Source organism: Orcinus orca, chromosome X (genome assembly GCF_937001465.1).
Source record: "Orcinus orca chromosome X, mOrcOrc1.1, whole genome shotgun sequence".
NCBI lineage: Eukaryota > Metazoa > Chordata > Mammalia > Artiodactyla > Delphinidae > Orcinus > Orcinus orca.
In genome coordinates this window covers 93,588,010-93,606,131 of record NC_064580.1, presented here as the reverse complement: position 1 = coordinate 93,606,131, position 18,122 = coordinate 93,588,010, and the positions used below count along the sequence as shown (strand labels likewise).

Below are 18,122 nucleotides of genomic sequence, written 5' to 3'. Positions count from 1 at the left end.
ACTCTCCTCTTCCAACTTTATAGTCTAGCTCCCTTGATCAAGCGATCTCAGAATCCAATGTTATGTGTACTTTTCTAGGTCCTGCCGATCTATGCAGGCTAGGCCATGCAGCTCCTGGGGGCATAGTTACTTTCCTCCCTTATCAAGCCTAGCATGTTCATGCTATGCCTTAACCCTTGTTATAGGCCTAGTGGCCAAGAGGGGAAGTGAAGGTACATTTTGTCTTGTGGTGGAGAAGCTCTGCATCATCTCCAAGTAAGGGGTGGGGAGACTATTAGTAGGGAAGTCAGGCCAATTCTACAGGCTCAGAGGGTTCAGGGAAATCTGGGGATTCAAGATTTTGGTGGCATCCATCTAGATATCCCCAAACTGTATGTCAGGGTCCTATGCTTTCCCAGGAAGCATCCTGACTTTGGCACAGCAAACCTGTCTCCATTGGGAATTTAATCTTCTTTGGAGCTCAATAACCACCAAATTCTATTGGTCTTATAGCTACTCTTTCACCCCGTTTCTCAAATACTTGATATATCACACCAGATCATATGTTCCCCTTCTACCAGTATACCAACCCAATTCACCACCCGGTGAAAGTCTTAACAGTAATAGGACTGCCACCTTGTGGCAGGGGGCTATCTGTGATCCACCTACCCCTCTGCGATGCGGTCCTCCTTGCCAACTGGGCAGTGAACGATCTAGCTCCCAAATCCCAGCTAAGTGCTGACTTTCCCGGGTAACACCCAGTTTCAAGTGTCGTAATTTGAGTTCCCCAGGAAGCCAACTCTATGACAGAATGTAGCATGCAAGAAGCCTATTAAGAGATGTCTTTTGGAATAACACCTGTGGAAGGAGCAGTCCTGGGCAGAGGGGAAAGTTGAGCTGCGCTGTAGGCCTAACAGCAGCCTCTGCCAGCCCCACAGAGAGATCTGGAGTTACAATGACCCTTCCGAATTATCCCAAGTTGAGCTGAGATGGTCAAGCCTCTATAGCCTTTCTTTGGTCAGTCACTGCTGTGCGCTGCCCCAGAAAACTTTGTGACCTTGAGTGAGGCAACTCTCTGTACCTGCAGCAATCCCTGAAGGGGCTAACAGAGGCAGCTTTCCAACAGTGCTCTCTGCACCTCAGGCAGAAAGTCCTTTATTGAAATGGGAGATGGGCTGGCACATCACAGTATCCAACACAGGCACCAACTCTTTAAGAATTGTCAATTAGGGCTTCCCTGGTGGCGCAGTGGTTGAGAGTCCGCCTGCCGATGCAGGGGACACGGGTTTGTGCCCCGGTCTGGGAAGATCCCACATGCCGCAGAGCGGCTGGGCCCGTGAGCCATGGCCGCTGAGCCTGCGCGTCCGGAGCCTGTGCTCCGCGACGGGAGAGGCCACAACAGCGAGAGGCCCGCGTACCGCAAAAATAAAAAAAAATTAAAAAAATAAAAGAATTGTCAATTAAAAGTAAAGAATTAAGCATTTATCCTGCCCTTCCTATGTGAACTGTATTTCAGAGTAACCAAATAGCCATGGTTGATGAGGAGAAATTCTGTACAGAGGGATACAGTTAATAAATTACAAGAAATGATGAGATTAGTTTATCATTGTTTTGCAGCCCTAATAAAATATTTTTTTCAGGCAATGAACATCAATTGATGAAACTACAAAGTAAAAGATCGATGGGAAACTTTATAATGGACCGTTCAAGCTGCCTCTGCTTGAACCCACTCATCAATCTGAACACCACTGACTGTTAGACAGTCTGTACTTTCTGATGTGTTGCAATAGGAAGTACATAACACCATCTCTGAGCATTCCTGTTTTAAAAAACTTTGTACTGGAATCTACTGAAGGCTTTAGAGCCAACTTCTGGTTTATAGTTATGTCAACTTTATTCCTCTAATGAGAAGAGCAACCTAAGTAACAACAAAAATAAGTAAACAGACAAATGATTATGTAGGACATTCAACAGTACAAGGGACTTGATTTCTTCAACAACTCAATAGAATGAAGGGAAAAAAAGAGGGGAGACTGTTTTAGATTAAAGTAGATTTAAGACACATAACCAAGTACAATGTGTGCCTCTTGTTTGGATCTAGATTTAAACAAACCAAATGTAAAAAGACATTTTTTGAGATAATTGAGGAAATCAGACTATGGCTGGGTATTAGAGAACATCAAAGAACTGTTATGAATTTTGTTTAGTGCAAAAGTGGCATTGTGGCTGTATGTCTTAGAAATGTCCATATTTTTAGAGGACAATGAAGTATATAGGGTAAAATGACATGCTGTTTGAAATTTGCTCTAAAATACAGAAATAAAAAAATAAAAGAATATATAAAGCAGATATAGAAAAGCCCTGATAGTTTTTTTTTTAATTTTTTAATTGAAATATAGTTGATTTACAATGTTGTGTTAGTTTCAGGTGTACAGCAAAGTGATTCAGTTTTTGAATTTGAGTAATAAGTACCTGGGAATTCATTTTATCATTCTTTGTACTTTTGGGTATTTAAAAAAAAATTTAAGACACCAAAAAAAAAAAAAAAAGACAAATTCAAAGGACCCAATGGGGGAAATCATGCTCAAAGGATATAAATATACAATAAACATTTGAGAAGATATTCAACTACACTGAAAGGGAAATGCAAATTAGAACAATAAGGAGATAGTATTTTTTAATATTTATTTATTTATTTATTTTTTGCGGTACACGGGCCTCTCACTGCTGTGGCCTCTCCCGTTGTGGAGCACAGGCTCTGGACGCGCAGGCTCAGCAGCCATGGCTCACGGGCCCAGCCGCTCTGCGGCATGTGGGATCTTCCCGGACCAGGGCACGAACCCATATCCCCTGCATCGGCAGGCAGACTCTCAACCACTGCGCCACCAGGGAAGCCCCGAGATAGTATTTTTTATTCAAAAGATTGACAGAAAGTTGAAAGATCAAAGCTATGTAGTGCTATGAATGTGGCAAAATCGCTAACTGCTTCTGGGAGGGCAAGTTGCCTCCATCTTACAGTATTCGTTAAGAGTAAATCACACACATGCTATTAGACACAACAATATTCTGTAGAAATAAATGCACCAGAAATTCATGATCTGTACATGAGGATGTCTGAGGCAGCACTTTTTTCATTGGCCAAAAATAAATAAATGGAAAACAATATGAAATATCACAAAGGAATGGTCAAATAATGGTTCATCTGTACCAGGGAACATTATATTTAAAAAAAAATAAAAATCTCTTCTCTGTAATCAAAGTGTATGTTTAATAGCACAAAAACTAGAAAATACAAACAAGAAAAAAAAGGGAAAATATTCATAATTCCAGACCTGGAGATATCATCTTGAAATATATCATTTCAGGTGTTTCTCATTGTAGGGTGTGTGTGTGTGTGTGTGTGTGTGTGTGTGTGTGTGTGTGTCCACATATGTATGTATAAATGTACTTGTTTTTCCAATAAAAAAGGTATCACGTTACACAATATGTGGTGACCTCCTGTTTCCTTAATTCCCTCATGAATATTTTCCACATGAATAAATTTTCATCCACAAATACGGCCTTTAAGAACTGCATAGTATTCCATTTTATGGAAACTGCATAACCTAACCCATTCCCTACTTTGGGGTATTTAAGTGCATTCCAATTTCTCCTTTATAAACAGCCTCCCTGCGCGCTTGCAAAGCTTTGAAGTGGATTTGCCAATTGCCTTCTGGAAAGTTCTGGCTGTTTCTGGAGGCATTTGAGGCAAAATAGTCCGAATGCTTGCCCATCACGCGAGCCTGCTATCTCCCCAGATAGCAAAACTATAGTCTTTAGAACTTGTAAGACTTGTCTTATCCTGCCCGTTAGTCATACCGCCGAACTGGGACTCTGTTCCAGAAATCCCTGCACCCTCTCCCTCCCCTCGCCTCATTCCCGCCCCTCCCCACGCGTCCGCCCCCTCCCCCCGCGCTTTCCCGCTCGGCGGCCTGGCCTATGGCAAACGCCAAGAATTAATTAGGGGCGGGGATCAAGGAGCGGCTGTCAGGAGGTCGCCATATTTCTGTACGGCCCCGCGGCCGGCCCAGCAGTCGCGGGTCGGGAGAGGTGCTGACAGGGCGGGGCCACCGCGCGGCGCTGCCGGCCTCACCCCTCCCGTCCCGGACAGGTGGCTGGAGCGCGCCCCGCCTCCGCCAGCTGCGGGTGGGAGCGAGCGAGGGCCAGTCCCGGACGGCCGCCGCCAGCTGCGAGCGGGAGCGAGCGAGGGCCAGTCCGGGACGGCCGGGCGAGGAGTCCGGCGGCGGCAAACGAGTATCGTGGCGGCCAAAAAAATGCTCCTGTACCGAGGGGCCCCCGCGGGCCCTGGCGCGCCGGGCAGCGCGCTGGCCCGGCCGGGCGGCGGCCCGCAGGCCTTTGGGATCCGCCTGAGTACGGTAGGTCGGGGGCCCGAGGGGGCGGACGCGCGCGCGGGTCCCGGGGCTGCGGGGGGCGCGCGGGGAGGGCCCGGCGGGCCGAGGCCTCACGCGGGACTGGACCTTCTCTCGCCCCCAGATGAGCCCCCGCTACCTACAGAGCAACTCCAGCAGCCACACGCGACCCTTCAGTGCCATCGCGGAGCTGCTAGGTGAGTGGCGAGGGCGGGCCTGGCCGCGATCGCCCGAGGCAGCGGTGCCAACGTGGTGCCGCGGACGCGAGAGGAATGTGCGGAGCCGCGCGGGGCGGGCGGGGGCTGGGGTGGGGGCGTCGGGACCGGCCCCGGCTCCGTCGCCAGGGACGAGGTTCCGCGGATTAAGCTGAAGAAACAAGGTGTGTCCTAAGAGTTAGGACTCCAGTGTGGTTTTTCCCTCTGGCTCGTGATGTTCCGGGCACTTTAGGATAGCGTAGTTAATAATCAAAAGGAGATGCATAAAAATATCGGGCCCTGAGGCAGCTGGGCTCCACGGGGGCCGGCGACAGACGGAGGACGCCAAGCTAGCAAAGGGGCATGAAGAAAGGTCTGGAAGACGGAGTTATTTAACTTTTGGGACCAGAGAGTCTGGGAATGATGGGACATCTCTTAGGAGATGACACGAGTGCATTTGGCTCCCTGCGACTGCGAAGGGCTGGGTCCGCGGTCCACGAGCGCCCTCACACCGCTGGAATGAATACTGAGCACTTAACCTCTCGCTCCACCGATGTTTGCTTTTAAAGCGTTTTCAGTTGATCCCTTGAAGCCAAGTACACCAGCTTTTGCAGCAGTGTGCTAAATGCTGTGTGGAAAGCAAAGAAGAAAAACATTCCTGGACAAAATGCAGCACATTGCAAATGTTTCAAAAGCTGAAATTAGGGAGAGATGTTTATGGGGCAAGATAGCACAGAACAAAATCTTGAAAATGGTTTCAAAGCTCCCCAGATGAGCCCCAGTTACAACTTAAGCAATCGCTGTGGCCAAGCAGTGTGGATTGCCTTGGGCGAGAAGTCAGTGGGCAGCAGGAGGAGATGGTCAGGAGAGTTATTTGGAAGGGTGATGGGGAGCTTTGATGATTAGTTTGACCATAACACAGAATGCTCACAATATGTATGTTCATTAGAAGGTGAAAGGGGAAAAGTGACATTGGTACGTTTTGAATCCTGGAGAACAGGGACTATATTTTTAAGGTTTTGCACCATGCCTTGAGGGAAACTCATAGTGGAATGCGATATAAGTGCATGCAACTTACAAAAAAGAAAAAAAGAGGAAAAAGTAACAATTTGCTTAGTGGGAAATGAGAGACAGAAATGTGTTGTTCCCTCACAGTGGCACTGTGCAAAACCATATGCACTTATGCTGTACTGTGTACTGAACTTTATGGGTGATTTAAAAAGTGTTCCATTTGTAATTTTGAATATATATGATTTTTGCCTTAAGTATTAACTTAACCTAATTCTAGCCTAAGCTGACCCGTATAAGTGCAAGTATACACGTGTATTATATATCAATACATACGCACACATCCCTGCACACATACATACAAACACAGAGATTTTAAAACCAAATCACAACTATTTGTGGTCATATTAATAATAGGGAAAAGGGAGAGCAAAGTGTTAACAGGTAATCCGAAGCTTTCATTTTAGGTTTTCCTTCGTAGTTTTCTCCTCCACTTATGCATTAATTTTCTGGTGAACCATTCATTCGATAAATATTTATTGAGCACTCACTGTGGGCAAGGCCACTGTGGTGGGTACAAAAATGAATACAACATAGGTTCATCTTCTAGTAGGGGAGACAAAACATGTACAGAAGGTTTATTCTTTGTATAACTGCAAGATAGAAAGTGATATATCAGCAAAGATAGACACATTGGGTGCTGTGGGAGTTCAGAGGAAGGAGGGATGACTTCCAGCTTACCAGGAAGAGGAGGTTTAGGAAAGGCTTTGGAGAAGAGGTGACATTTGAGCTGAGATTTGAAGGATTGGGACATGTGGATATGGGTGTGGGGAGGGGAGGGCATTCCAGGCAAAAGGAACAACTGCATGAACAAAGGCATGAAGAATACTGAGTAGTTGAGTTTAATTGGAGCATGGAGTTCATGAATAGTCAAAGCTATAGGTCCTTAGAGAGTTTACATAGAGCTTTCATAAATACATTTTTAACTATACCTTTTGGGGTAGACGGCATCATCATCATTATTATCATCCTGCAGATAAGAATGCAGAGGCTCAGAGAATTTAATTGACTTTTCCAAGATTGTGTGTTTAGTAAGTGGCAGACCCAGGACTCAAACACAGACATTTTTACTCCAAGTACCAAGCGGGGAATGAAGTTAGGAAGGTGGGCTGGGACCGAAATGTGACTGGGAGGCTTGGGTATTTGAGCTTTTAATCTGAAGTTTTCTGAGCAAGGGAATGTCATGATCAGAGCTGTGCTTCAGGAAAGTTAATCTTGCAGCGTTGTATAAGATGAATTGGAGAAAAGAGAGACGTGGCTTTGAAAGACGAGGTAGGAGGTTATCGAAATAATCCAGATGAGAGGGGATAAACTCTGTAAACTAAGAAAGTGTCAATGGGAGTAGTAATATTCAATAGCAAGGTGTAAGAGAGCCTAAGGATGTATAGGGTAAGAGAGAGGGAGCACAAAAAAATGACTGAAATTTCAAACTTGTGGTCATTTGAATGCTGACACTGTGTGTGTGTGTGTGTGTGTGTGTGTGTGTGTGTGTGAGAGAGAGAGAGAGAGAGAGGGAGGGAAAACAGAGGAAGAAGAATAGCCTTGTATCAGAAGATGATGACTTTAATTTTAGACAAGAACAGTTTTAGATACTTGCAGGATGTCTGTAGGGCTGCAGCTTGGCCCTGACAACCTTACAGGATCCTCATAGGCTATTCCGCTGCAACAGGAGTGCATGGGAGGAAGCGCTGCGTCAAAGCCATCTCCCACTCGCCATCCTGTCTCTCCAAGGATTCTGTCATGGGACACTTTCTCATTGCTTCCTGGGTTATGATGCGCTATGAAGCTTCAGTTACAATGCTCTTTTAGAAGATGAGGGGTCAGATGGTTAGGGGATAAGATAGAGTCCCTGGGGTCTGGTTTCTCATGCTCTTGCCTAAGTGGTGGGTGAGGGAAGTTAGAGTTCTCCCACTGAGGGTAGCATGGGCCAGGTTACGAGAGATAAGACTACTGGGATCTGGTAGCACATGAGGTTGTGTGGGCCAGGTTAGGGAATAAAGACATCCGAGGACCTGGTAGTGTAGCTCTTGTTACCAAGTCCAAGCTCGCTCTGCTCGCCGCACAACAGGCCAGTGAATCAGGAGACGAGGTGTTGAGACAAGGAATATGACTTTATTCGGAAAGCCGGCCGACCGAGAAGACGGTGGACTAGGGTGTCAAAAGAACCATCTTATCAGGGTTTGGATGCCAGTATCTTTTATAGAACAGAAGGGGGGAGGAGATGAGGAGGTAAAGTGAAAAGGCCATAGGTTTTGCAAATATCCTCTAGAATGGCCAGTCTCGGGCAAGGGATGTGTTAATTTCTTCTTTCTTGCAGCCATCCACAGGTGGACTGGGTCAGGATGCTTCCCTGAACAAAGGCACTTTGGTTTAACATTCAGGCAGAGAGGCAGGATTCCCCAGGCAGCCCATTGTGTATAGACAGTATCCTTTTAGTGAACAAAAGCAGTGGAAAGCAAAGGTTAAAGTAAAAGAAACAGATCCAACATGTAGTCAGATTTGGGTCTTCCCTGTTACCCTCTCACCTAAGTGGTGGGCCAAGGGAGAGGAATAGGGGTTCTCTCACTGCCCTACCTGTTCACAGGCTAGATGGGCTGGGCCATGGGAGAAGATAGATTCCCTAGGATTTGATAGCATATGCTACGTGTTGATAAATTTTTGGAAGGTTAAAAGAGGTAAGATTGAAGCCAGCCACCGGATTGGTGCCTTATTATTATAAGTTCATTTATTGAGGCCAATCTGTTATTATTACAATTTCATTTGTTGAGGCCAAGTGAAAGGCCACTTAAAACTGAAAGTAAGTGCAAAGCTGTGCTTACTGCTGCTGGCCTGTCTGCTGATCTCTCTTTCCCTGCTGCTTCAGCTGACCCTGGCCTCTGGCATGCCACCCCCATACTCCACCCGCTTCCAGCCAAGGAGATAAAAGGTCTAGCTGCTCCTGGCCGTTACCTTGTAACTCCTGAAATGCCTGTATTAAAACTCTTTGGTATGTTTCTGTAAAAAAGTACCTAGTAAAGTTTGGGTGAAATTTACAGTAAAAAGGGAAAAAATAAAAGTGATTTTTTGGTGAGAGGCCTGCAAGCTGGTTCATTGAATGTACAGTTTTATAAATGCAGAATTGGAATTGATATGTATTATATGTTTGAATTGTGAATGTTCATTGAGTGTTAGAAAAAAATTCCTCTATGTCCAAAGTTTCCAAAGTAGAAATGATGTCCTGTTGGTTGACAAGTTAAAGGTATCAGTCTCAATGGCCTTGGCTTTCTTCCAGTAGGAGTGATTGATAGGTTCTAAAACAATTCAGGGCCTGCTTGCCAAGTAGTTTCTTGGAACAATGTAGGCAGCTTCACAATGCTGAATCCTTCTGTCAGTTAAAGAAAAAAAAACCTGCTGCCTCTTATTACAAAGTAAAACACTGTATTTCTGATAAAGCCACTATCGCATGTCAGACTTAAAATTCCTGCCAAAAGTTGACCCACTCGATTTACCACGTGCCACAAGGCTTGGCACCACCTAGTCCTTAAAGATTGACTATATCAGACCTTTTAACCCCCTTCTGGGGCTATCGGTGATGCCTTTCTGCTGTTAAGACTTTTTGGTGACAGCTTTATCAGTGACTCTGGCAACACCATTGTGGCCCTTGAAATTAATCTGTCTTGTTTTATTTGATGGACATTCCACACATTTAAGTGGTTGTAACTGATACTGTTAATCGTGTTATAAAAACTGATATTTTGAATATGTGCGATACTTCTCTTGCTTGTAAGGGATGTTCCCAGTAGAGAAATGCCATGATCTGAACATTGGTAGTGGGACGAGTACACAACCAGAACCCTACCCGGATCCCTCAGCCCAGCCACATGGTATTAGTAAATCAGTGTAGGATCCCAGGGAAAGGGGAACAGGTGGAAGGGAAGGTCTTTGTCTTGATTAAACAGCTAGTAAAGACAGGAGTGCTTAAGGAACCTATCCAACAGATTGCACAGACTGCCCTCCCACTTGGGCCAGTGAGCCCTAATGAGACTTTTGTACCACATGTGTTAGTGACTGACAATTATGTAAACTGGCACCTGTGGCAAAAAGATGTGGCTATTAGACAATGGCACCCCCTGGGGTTGTAGACATGGCACATATGTTAGAATATGGCTATATTGGATGTTTTTGGAGTCTTAAATAATTAACCTATTGTGAAGACCTAACTCAGAAAGAATCATGAAACTTTCTGTATTTATATTTCCTACTCTAATTCTATGTTCTCCATTTAATGAGGGTAAACAGCCTCACCTTCAAGACTATTACAGAGTGCCTAAGCAGAATCACTCCTCTAAGCATGCTTACTACGATCATTGGGATTTAGGCAGGCAGTTAGTGTTTTGGTTTTTAACCTGTAACTCTTTCAGTGCCTCTTAGGCTATAAACAAGGATGGTGATAATATCTGTGTTCTTCAATGGAGGAGGTGATGTAAAAAGAAAGTAAAAAATAAAATCTTCACAATAAACTCTAACGCGTGTGGTATGTATCTATTTGTACCAAAGCTGCAGGTTCAACTCTTCTCCATAATCACCCCTTACTGTATACGTTTGTGAGCAGTAAAGTGGCTGAAAAGACAAGAAGGGATAAGACGAAAATGGAGCAAAATGCTTGGTATATGGAGGAGTTATTTTTCCCACAATCTCTGAAGTTTGAAGAGAGAAAGCAGATTGCACATCAGTCATCATATGAAATCTAGAAATCAGCTTCATAAACCCATCTGCCATCATACCTATTTTTCCCTATACCATTAATGCTCCCTGCTCCCTTCTGGGACATTCACATGAAGGGAATAAAGGACAGTTTCTATGCCTTAGGGGCACTGAACTAGAGCTTTTAATAGAATATTAGAAAAAGAGATCTGATATCACAGATTTCTACCTTTTGCAGATAATGCTGTAGATCCAGATGTATCCGCCAGGACGGTCTTCATAGATGTTGAGGAGGTCAAGAATAAATCTTGTTTGACCTTTACTGATGATGGATGTGGGATGACACCTCATAAACTACACCGAATGCTCAGGTAAAGATGTCTTCATTCTTTTTCTCTTGTCTTGAGTTCATGAACTCTATTTAAGGCTTAATAATTTTCCTTTCCCTTTATTCATTCAACAAATATTTATTGAGCTGCTGTTATGTGCCAGGACACAGGTTATGAAATAATCACTCTTCTTGCCCTCACAGAACTTAGAGTCTAGCTGGCAATTCAGACAGTCAAGCAATAATCATAACAAAAAATGATAGAAAAGTATAGGATGCAATGAGATAACTCATCAGGGGAGCCCAGTCTGATCCAGGAGGTCAGGCAAAGCCTCTTAGATTAAGTGATATTTAAGCTGAGATCTAAGGGGTGAGTAGTAGAATTCAATGAGGTAAAGAAGCAGGGGGGCAAGGGATGAGAGTCCCCGCAAAAAGAACAGCATGGGTAAAAACCTGGAGGTCTTCACTGGTCTAAGACCTTTGCAAACTTATATTAACTTAAATTCACTCTTAGTTCAGGAGTATTGGCGTTGGAACAATTTATGGATTGAACCATGAACATGCCTGGGTATAATCAAGCCCCACGAAAGATAAATAGAGGACATCATACACATAATCTTTGAAAGTTTTGCAGTAGAATTACAAGGTTAGGAAATTCTCTTTTCTAACTGCTGAAGCTGGTGATAACAGATTTCTCTTGCCACTGTCAGTTCATTTAATTACTTTAAAAGGTTTGTAGTTAAGAATGTAAGTTTGTACTTTATCATCTTCACATATCACTCAGTAAAAGATGAGTGTTTCCTCAACTCCTTCCTTCTCTCTTCCTTTTTTTAGCAGATGAGGTTGATTACTCTCCATGAGGCTTCCTGAACTAGCGTGTGAAGCATGAGTACCAGTGGAGGGGTTCTGTGGAGGAGGGAAAGGGCTCTGAACTATAAAAACGGAAAAAATTCATTTGGTTGTAGTTCTCTTTGAAGGTATTCTAATTCTATAACCCTGTTTGTAGGGAAATCCCTTTGATCCACCAAAGAAAAGAAGTGAAATTTGGACATAACCAATTATAAATTTGGTTATGTTTTACCACTCCGCAATCTGTGTACCTTACGTCTCAGATCCTTATAATTAGAAGAATATCTGAGGAAAGCTTCTAGAAGTGAGATAAGAATGCGGCCAGTATGTTGATGAAGGTATGGAGTTGGCCCTATTTTTAAACTTATAGCCTCACTTTTATCTCCTAAAATTAATATTTTATATAAAGAAAAAGAGGATTTTAGATGGGATGGAACCAAAATATTTATGTGTCTAATTCTGTATATACTAGTTTTTTTTCTAAAATCACTTATCCTCTTATTGGTTCCTTCCCCCCACACCTTATCCCGGTGACATGGGTGTCAAATACTGGGCCCGACAAATCTTACTACCTTCTGTTTTGTCTGTAGAACTACATCTGTGAGATTTGGTGCTTACAATTACAAGGCAAGAGGAAGGAGGAGGATGGTTTCAAAATAATTGCAGCAACTTTTGTTCCAGATTCTTTCAACAAATTTTTACTGAGCACTTTTGTGAGAGTCACTGGAGATAAAGCGGTGAACCAGACAGACATGATCCTTATTGCCAAGGGGCTGGCAGTTTAATGAGAAAGATATAAAATAATTGACTAGTAATACAACTACATAGGTTATTCCACTAGTGGTCAGTGCTATGAAGGAAGAGTATAGTTTCTATGAGGGTATATAGCCGAGGGATCTAATCTAGTCTGTGGAATCATAAAAGGCTACCATGCAGCTCGGTGCTTTGTGACCACCTAGAGGGGTGGGATAGGGAGGGTGGGAGGGAGACGTAAGAAGGGGGAGATATGGGGATATAGGTATATGTATAGCTGATCCACTTCTTTATAAAGCAGAAACTAACACACCACTGTAAAGCAATTATACTCCAATAAAGATGTTTAAAAAAAAAAAGGCTATCATGAAGAAATGACATTTGAGTTCAGATACGAAGGATGTTTTGGTCCCCAAAATCAGGCAGGAACTACAGCAGCCATAGGGGTTTTTGGCATTATCATGCCAAATATGTTTCCCACTAATTTAAGCTGGGCCGTTGTTCCTCATATTTGAAAATTAATTTCAGAGAATTTTTAAAAATTTTGTTGAAGTATAGTTGATTTATAATGTGTTAATTTCTGCTGTACAGCAAAGTGACTCAGTTATACATATATATATATATATATATATATATATTCTTTTTCATATTCTTTTCCATGATGGTTTATCACAGGGTATTGATATAGTTCCCTGTGCTATACAGTAGGACCTTGTTGTCCATCCATTCTATATATAATAGTTTGCATCTGCTAATCCCAAACTCCCAATACTTCCCTACCCCTCACCCCCTTGGCAGCTACAAGTCTGATCAATTTTAGAGAATTTTTAAAATGAGTCCTGGATTATGTATAGTTATATGTGTTGGATTTTATTTCTGATCATATCTTAAAATAAACTTGAATCTGTTAGAAGGTCCCATTTATTTAAAAGAGATTATTTAGTCCAATTCTAACTTCCAGCCAGGGATTCCACTTACCACAATTTGTTTTAAAATAGTTGAACTTTAGAGGTAACTTTGAAAATTATTATTAAGTATATTAATTTTTCTGTTTGTGGTTTGGAGGCATATTATTTTTGTATTTGGAAAAAAATAATAGGTAACTATGCAAAATTATTAAGCCTACAGAAATTCTATTTGACCTGTAACATTTGTTATAATCTTATTCACATTTTCCAACTTTTTATGCTACTCTTATATTTTCAGGCTAATAAAATAGTTATGTAACTGAAACAACAGTTTCTCCCATAAATGCAGAATCCCATGAAAATCAAGTTAAAAAGAAAAAGCCTATCATTAAATTTCTGTAAGGTCCATAATTAATTCTCTTTAGCTTAGGGGGATAGGGTGTGAACCAACTAGTCTATATATTCAGCTGCCTTTTTCAGCAAGTTGGAAAAAGTCAAGGATTAAAAGCAGCCACAGATCCATGGATTGAAGGTATTTGCTACCTCTGATCAGAAGTGCATTTCCTAGTAGGTCTGTTCTTCTAAAACAACAGCCAGAGAATAACAGTGTGCTTAGCATTCTTTCATTATTTTATACGACATATTACATCACCAGTATATTTAGGGAGCAGCAGTACCTGCCCTTGTATGTCCATGAATTTGCTAAGGTTTTTTTTTCATGGATCAGAGTCCCAATTTAAATTTACCCCTCTAGATTCTAGAATCGTGACATTTTAAGGAACTTGGGAGCAAGCTGCTATTTTCCTGGATTCCACTCAAGGAGCCCCCTTGGTGTGTAAACACCGTTATCTATTACACGAGAGGATAGAATAGGACTTACTTAATGAAGAGAAACCACCTGTCTAACCAAACTATATAAGATACGTTCCTACCATTCTGTTATTTATTGTGAAGGCTTTTATATTAGGTAGTTATTTGATTGGTATCTGGCATCTATTCTGCGATTTTCAGTTAAATAGAATACCTAATATGGGAATGCAAGCGGAATAAAAGAACACACGGGAAGAGTTAAGGGTAACATAACAACACCAACATACTGAGCTTCCAGCTCCTCTCATCTCATTATTCTCATCCTTTTCCATTTCTGGTTCTGGCCCTGCCCCACTACTTATCTTCTCAACCTTATATAGTCATTTAGTCTCCCCAAACCATAACACAATGAAAGTTTATAGTTACAAAGGAAAAAAGAGACGCTAGATGGCAGAACAGGCCAGAAAGGTAAGGAAATTAAGGGAGTAATATAGTCTCCCTATTCTCACCACTTCTCCTTGAGCACCTAATTGAAGCTTTGGTGGCATTAGAGTAGGTTTAAGTCCAAATAACCTTATAGATCCATTTCACATGGTAGGTAACATTACTGTTTATGAAGAGCCCTGAGTTTTAGATATGACATTAGATCTCAAGTAGAGGTAGAGGATAGCACATGACAATTCTCAGAATGACTTCTAGAGTTAGTTTAAAATTAAAGTTTGAATACTACTTTGTAAGTTGTAATATATTGTACATACAGTGTATCATTTAACCCTCCTAACGACCCTATCGTTTTTAGGTAATTCTTCCACAGGAGGAAAAGGAATGCCTGAATCTTACCAACTTCTTTAAGTTTACTTCCTGGAATGCTAAGACCCATAGACTGCAGAAGCTCAATGCTCTTTTGGTATTTTCAAAGGAACTACTCTCCTAGAAATTACCTTTTTATGTGGTAGGATTTATTTGTTGGATACACAAAGCTCCTATAAAGTGTCTGCTCTAGAGGGACACAATGATGTTATCATTTAACACTTTGAAATAGAAAATTAAAAGGTGGTCCCCCTTCCTCAGGAAGTGAACACAAACCCTGGCCTCCAGGAAGTTGAAATCAGGCACCTCAACCCAATTAAAAGAATAAGAGCCAAGGCCAAGCTGCTCAGCCATGGCAGGTAGAACATCTATTTTATTGATGTTGGAGAAGCATCTAATCTGTAATATACGAAATCTTTCCTTAGACTGTAAACCATGCGGGCAAGAACCATGTCTCTTTTACTAACAGTTGTGTCTCCAGTGCTTAGCATGATGCACAGCACATAGTAGGTACTCAGTAAATATTTATTGAATGAATGGTAGTGTACAACATTGTAAACTTAGTCCATCTAGAGAGAACTAATCCTTAAAAAATTAGTTTCATTTGTAATGAGAGAAGATACATGAAGATAATAATCATTTTCTAGATGTCATATCTTTAATTTTTTTTTGGTTCGGTCATTTTGTTGTGTGTTTGAATGGAAAATATAAGAAAGGGAAAGGATCTGGCTCCCAGATTAAGCTGATCATAAGGGGCTACAGAGATTGTTGAGGTGGCTCGGTGAAAGGCCCCTAATAAAACAAGGGAGACTTTATACTGCAGCTGTTTGCTGATATTCACAGGCAGAACTACCTATTTTTATCCCTTGGCCACATTCCAATGAACTGTCCCAGCAGATGGAGCAGAGGGTAAGAACTGGAAGTGTTATCCTTTGAGTGAATAGTTGAAATTGTCAAGATATATAACCTCTGACTTTCAGATTTCTAGAGAGTGATATGACCAGGTTAGGGATGCCTAGCCTAGTACCTCTAACTAGTGCTAGTGCCAGTTATCTGGTACTCTTGTTACCCTCTCTAGAGTGTACTCTGAGATAACCACCCTTTTCATCTTCCCCTAACTTTACTATTAGCAATCACAGCTATTTTATCTAGACAAGAAAGGCAGCTGCCCCATGGCCTTCTCCAGCTCTCTCTGTGAGTGAAAAGAGGCCGCCTTTACGTTTTATAAAGTGTGACTCTAATGTAGCGGAAGCGTTTATGTACACACAGACCACACAGGAAAATCGGTCCCATTACCCTGTAGTTATTTCCTATGTTTTTAACTTAATAATTTTGCCCAGAAATACCGAAAGGAAGAAAAAAGGAAGGACTTTTCATAAGTGTTCTTCATTTGAAAGCCAGACATTCTGCCTACCTATCTTAGGATGCTTTTTACCTTTCTGATTTCTTTTTTCTTGTATAATTACAGCTTTGGCTTTACAGACAAAGTAATAAAGAAGAGCCAGTGTCCCATCGGGGTCTTTGGTAATGGTTTCAAGTCAGGCTCCATGCGACTAGGAAAGGACGCTCTCGTCTTCACCAAGAATGGGGGTACTCTCACTGTTGGACTCCTATCACAGACCTATCTGGAATGTGTCCAGGCCCAAGCAGTTATTGTACCAATTGTTCCATTCAACCAGCAAAACAATATCCTTTCTGGAAATGGAAAATGTTAGTTAAAAATTAGTCCTATCTGACTATTCTGATAGAAACCTCTTTCTACAGGTCGAATCCAGCTATCACAAGTTTTCATATTTAAAGAGGTATTCAGGTGTCTTAAATTTAACTGGAATTTCACCCTATTAAATATTTTTTAAATAAATGGATCATTGACAGAATCTTAGAATTATATTGCAGTTTTCACTGTTAGGCGATTTGATCTATATACTATCTCCCCACTCCCACCACTCCTGTGGTAAAGTTCCCTAGGGCCTTCTCTTTTCTTTCCCCCTAAGGGTAGTTACATTTGCGTCACTCTCCTAGAAACATACTATTCATCAGCTTATCTGACAGCTGAATAGCTCACTTTTCTATACCTGGACAAGCTATTATTTCTGTTAGACACCAGGTGTCTTTACGCAGGCAGTATAGCAATAAAGTTTGAACTCATTGCTTCCAAAGAGTTGAAAAATTCAGCCTTTGAACTATTTCTTAAGTATAGGACTGTCTTAATTTATATTATATCTTTGAAGCTATATTCTGCAGGCGTAACTGATTTTGGTTTTTGTCTCTACAACCTTTCTGCATTTCCCCCCTTTCCTTTCTTCTGTAGCAGTAACACCCATGCTTTATATCTATATGTCTATATTTTGTCTAAACTGGCAACCCAAAAGGCAGATCTTCCTGACTGATAGCATCCTCTTAAGATATTAATTTTTCTTTGACTATACTTGGTTTTACAAAAAATGATTATTACTGAGGATTCCTTGCCCAGCCTAGAAGCCATCTTGAACTATTCAATTTTCAACAGTGAAAATGACCTGCTGTCCCAGTTTGATGCCATCCCAGGCAAAAAAGGCACTCGTGTTCTCATTTGGAACATCCGCAGGTATAGTATTCCAAGAGTGATAGATTCTAATAAGCAAAAGCAGTATGATGAAGCATATTTTAATAAATCGCTCTAGAGAAACAGAGTAGATAAATTTTGATACATGTTTGTATATCATTGCAAACCTATCCTTAACTTTCTTAGAACCACAGCTCTGTTTGAGACAGTGCTTCTTATTGGTAAAACGTGGAGCTTGATAAGGTGGAGACCTACATACATATCCTGAAGCTATTACCATCAAGACAGTTCAACATTATTCTAAAATCTTCAGAATCCATTATAAATATCTATTTTATATTCACGGACACTGTTTTGAGATAGGTCAATGGTAGTTATTTTACCTATTTGCAGTGAAAATGAAGTAAGAGAAGGAGAAATTAGGGTAACAAAGCACAACACAATCTTTAAATAATAAGGACCTCTGTATAAATAATAAGGACCTCTGTATTACTGTTTTCAGAGTAGCTGGATTAGAAGTGGAAAAATCTTCAAAGCAGATACATTTGAACTATAATGAAGCTGGCTTCAGGTTATGTATTTAGAGCTAATAAAATAACCTAGAAATACTTTGGGGTATGTCATTTGTTTAACTTTGCCATGTTAAATGGAACACAGTGTCCACTGAAACCTAAAAATCTTTAATATAAAATAGAGGTGTTACTCTTATGTTTAATAGAACAGAGGAGCAGATATATTCATTCTTCTTTTTTCTCCATAGGTCAAGTATTTTGCCTCATTTCTTAG

At 41.5% G+C, this 18,122-nt stretch overlaps 1 protein-coding gene across 4 annotated transcripts in view; it reads left to right on the top strand.

Moving 5' to 3' along the window:
• Positions 1 to 4,019: 4,019 nt before the first annotated feature.
• Positions 4,020 to 18,122, top strand: part of MORC4 (MORC family CW-type zinc finger 4) — a 51,204-nt gene continuing 37,101 nt past the window's right edge. Inside the window, exons 1-5 of one of the 4 annotated variants that reach the window (XM_004281505.3) lie at positions 4,020 to 4,394; positions 4,513 to 4,585; positions 10,572 to 10,704; positions 16,260 to 16,477; positions 17,231 to 17,378. In XM_004281505.3, coding sequence (XP_004281553.1) covers positions 4,293 to 4,394; positions 4,513 to 4,585; positions 10,572 to 10,704; positions 16,260 to 16,477; positions 17,231 to 17,378 — 674 coding nt within the window. In that variant the 5' untranslated portion in view covers positions 4,020 to 4,292. The remainder of the gene's footprint in view (positions 4,395 to 4,512; positions 4,586 to 10,571; positions 10,705 to 16,259; positions 16,478 to 17,230; positions 17,379 to 18,122) is intronic. The other 3 variants (XM_004281504.3, XM_049704355.1, XM_033408797.2) reach the window with 3 other exon arrangements.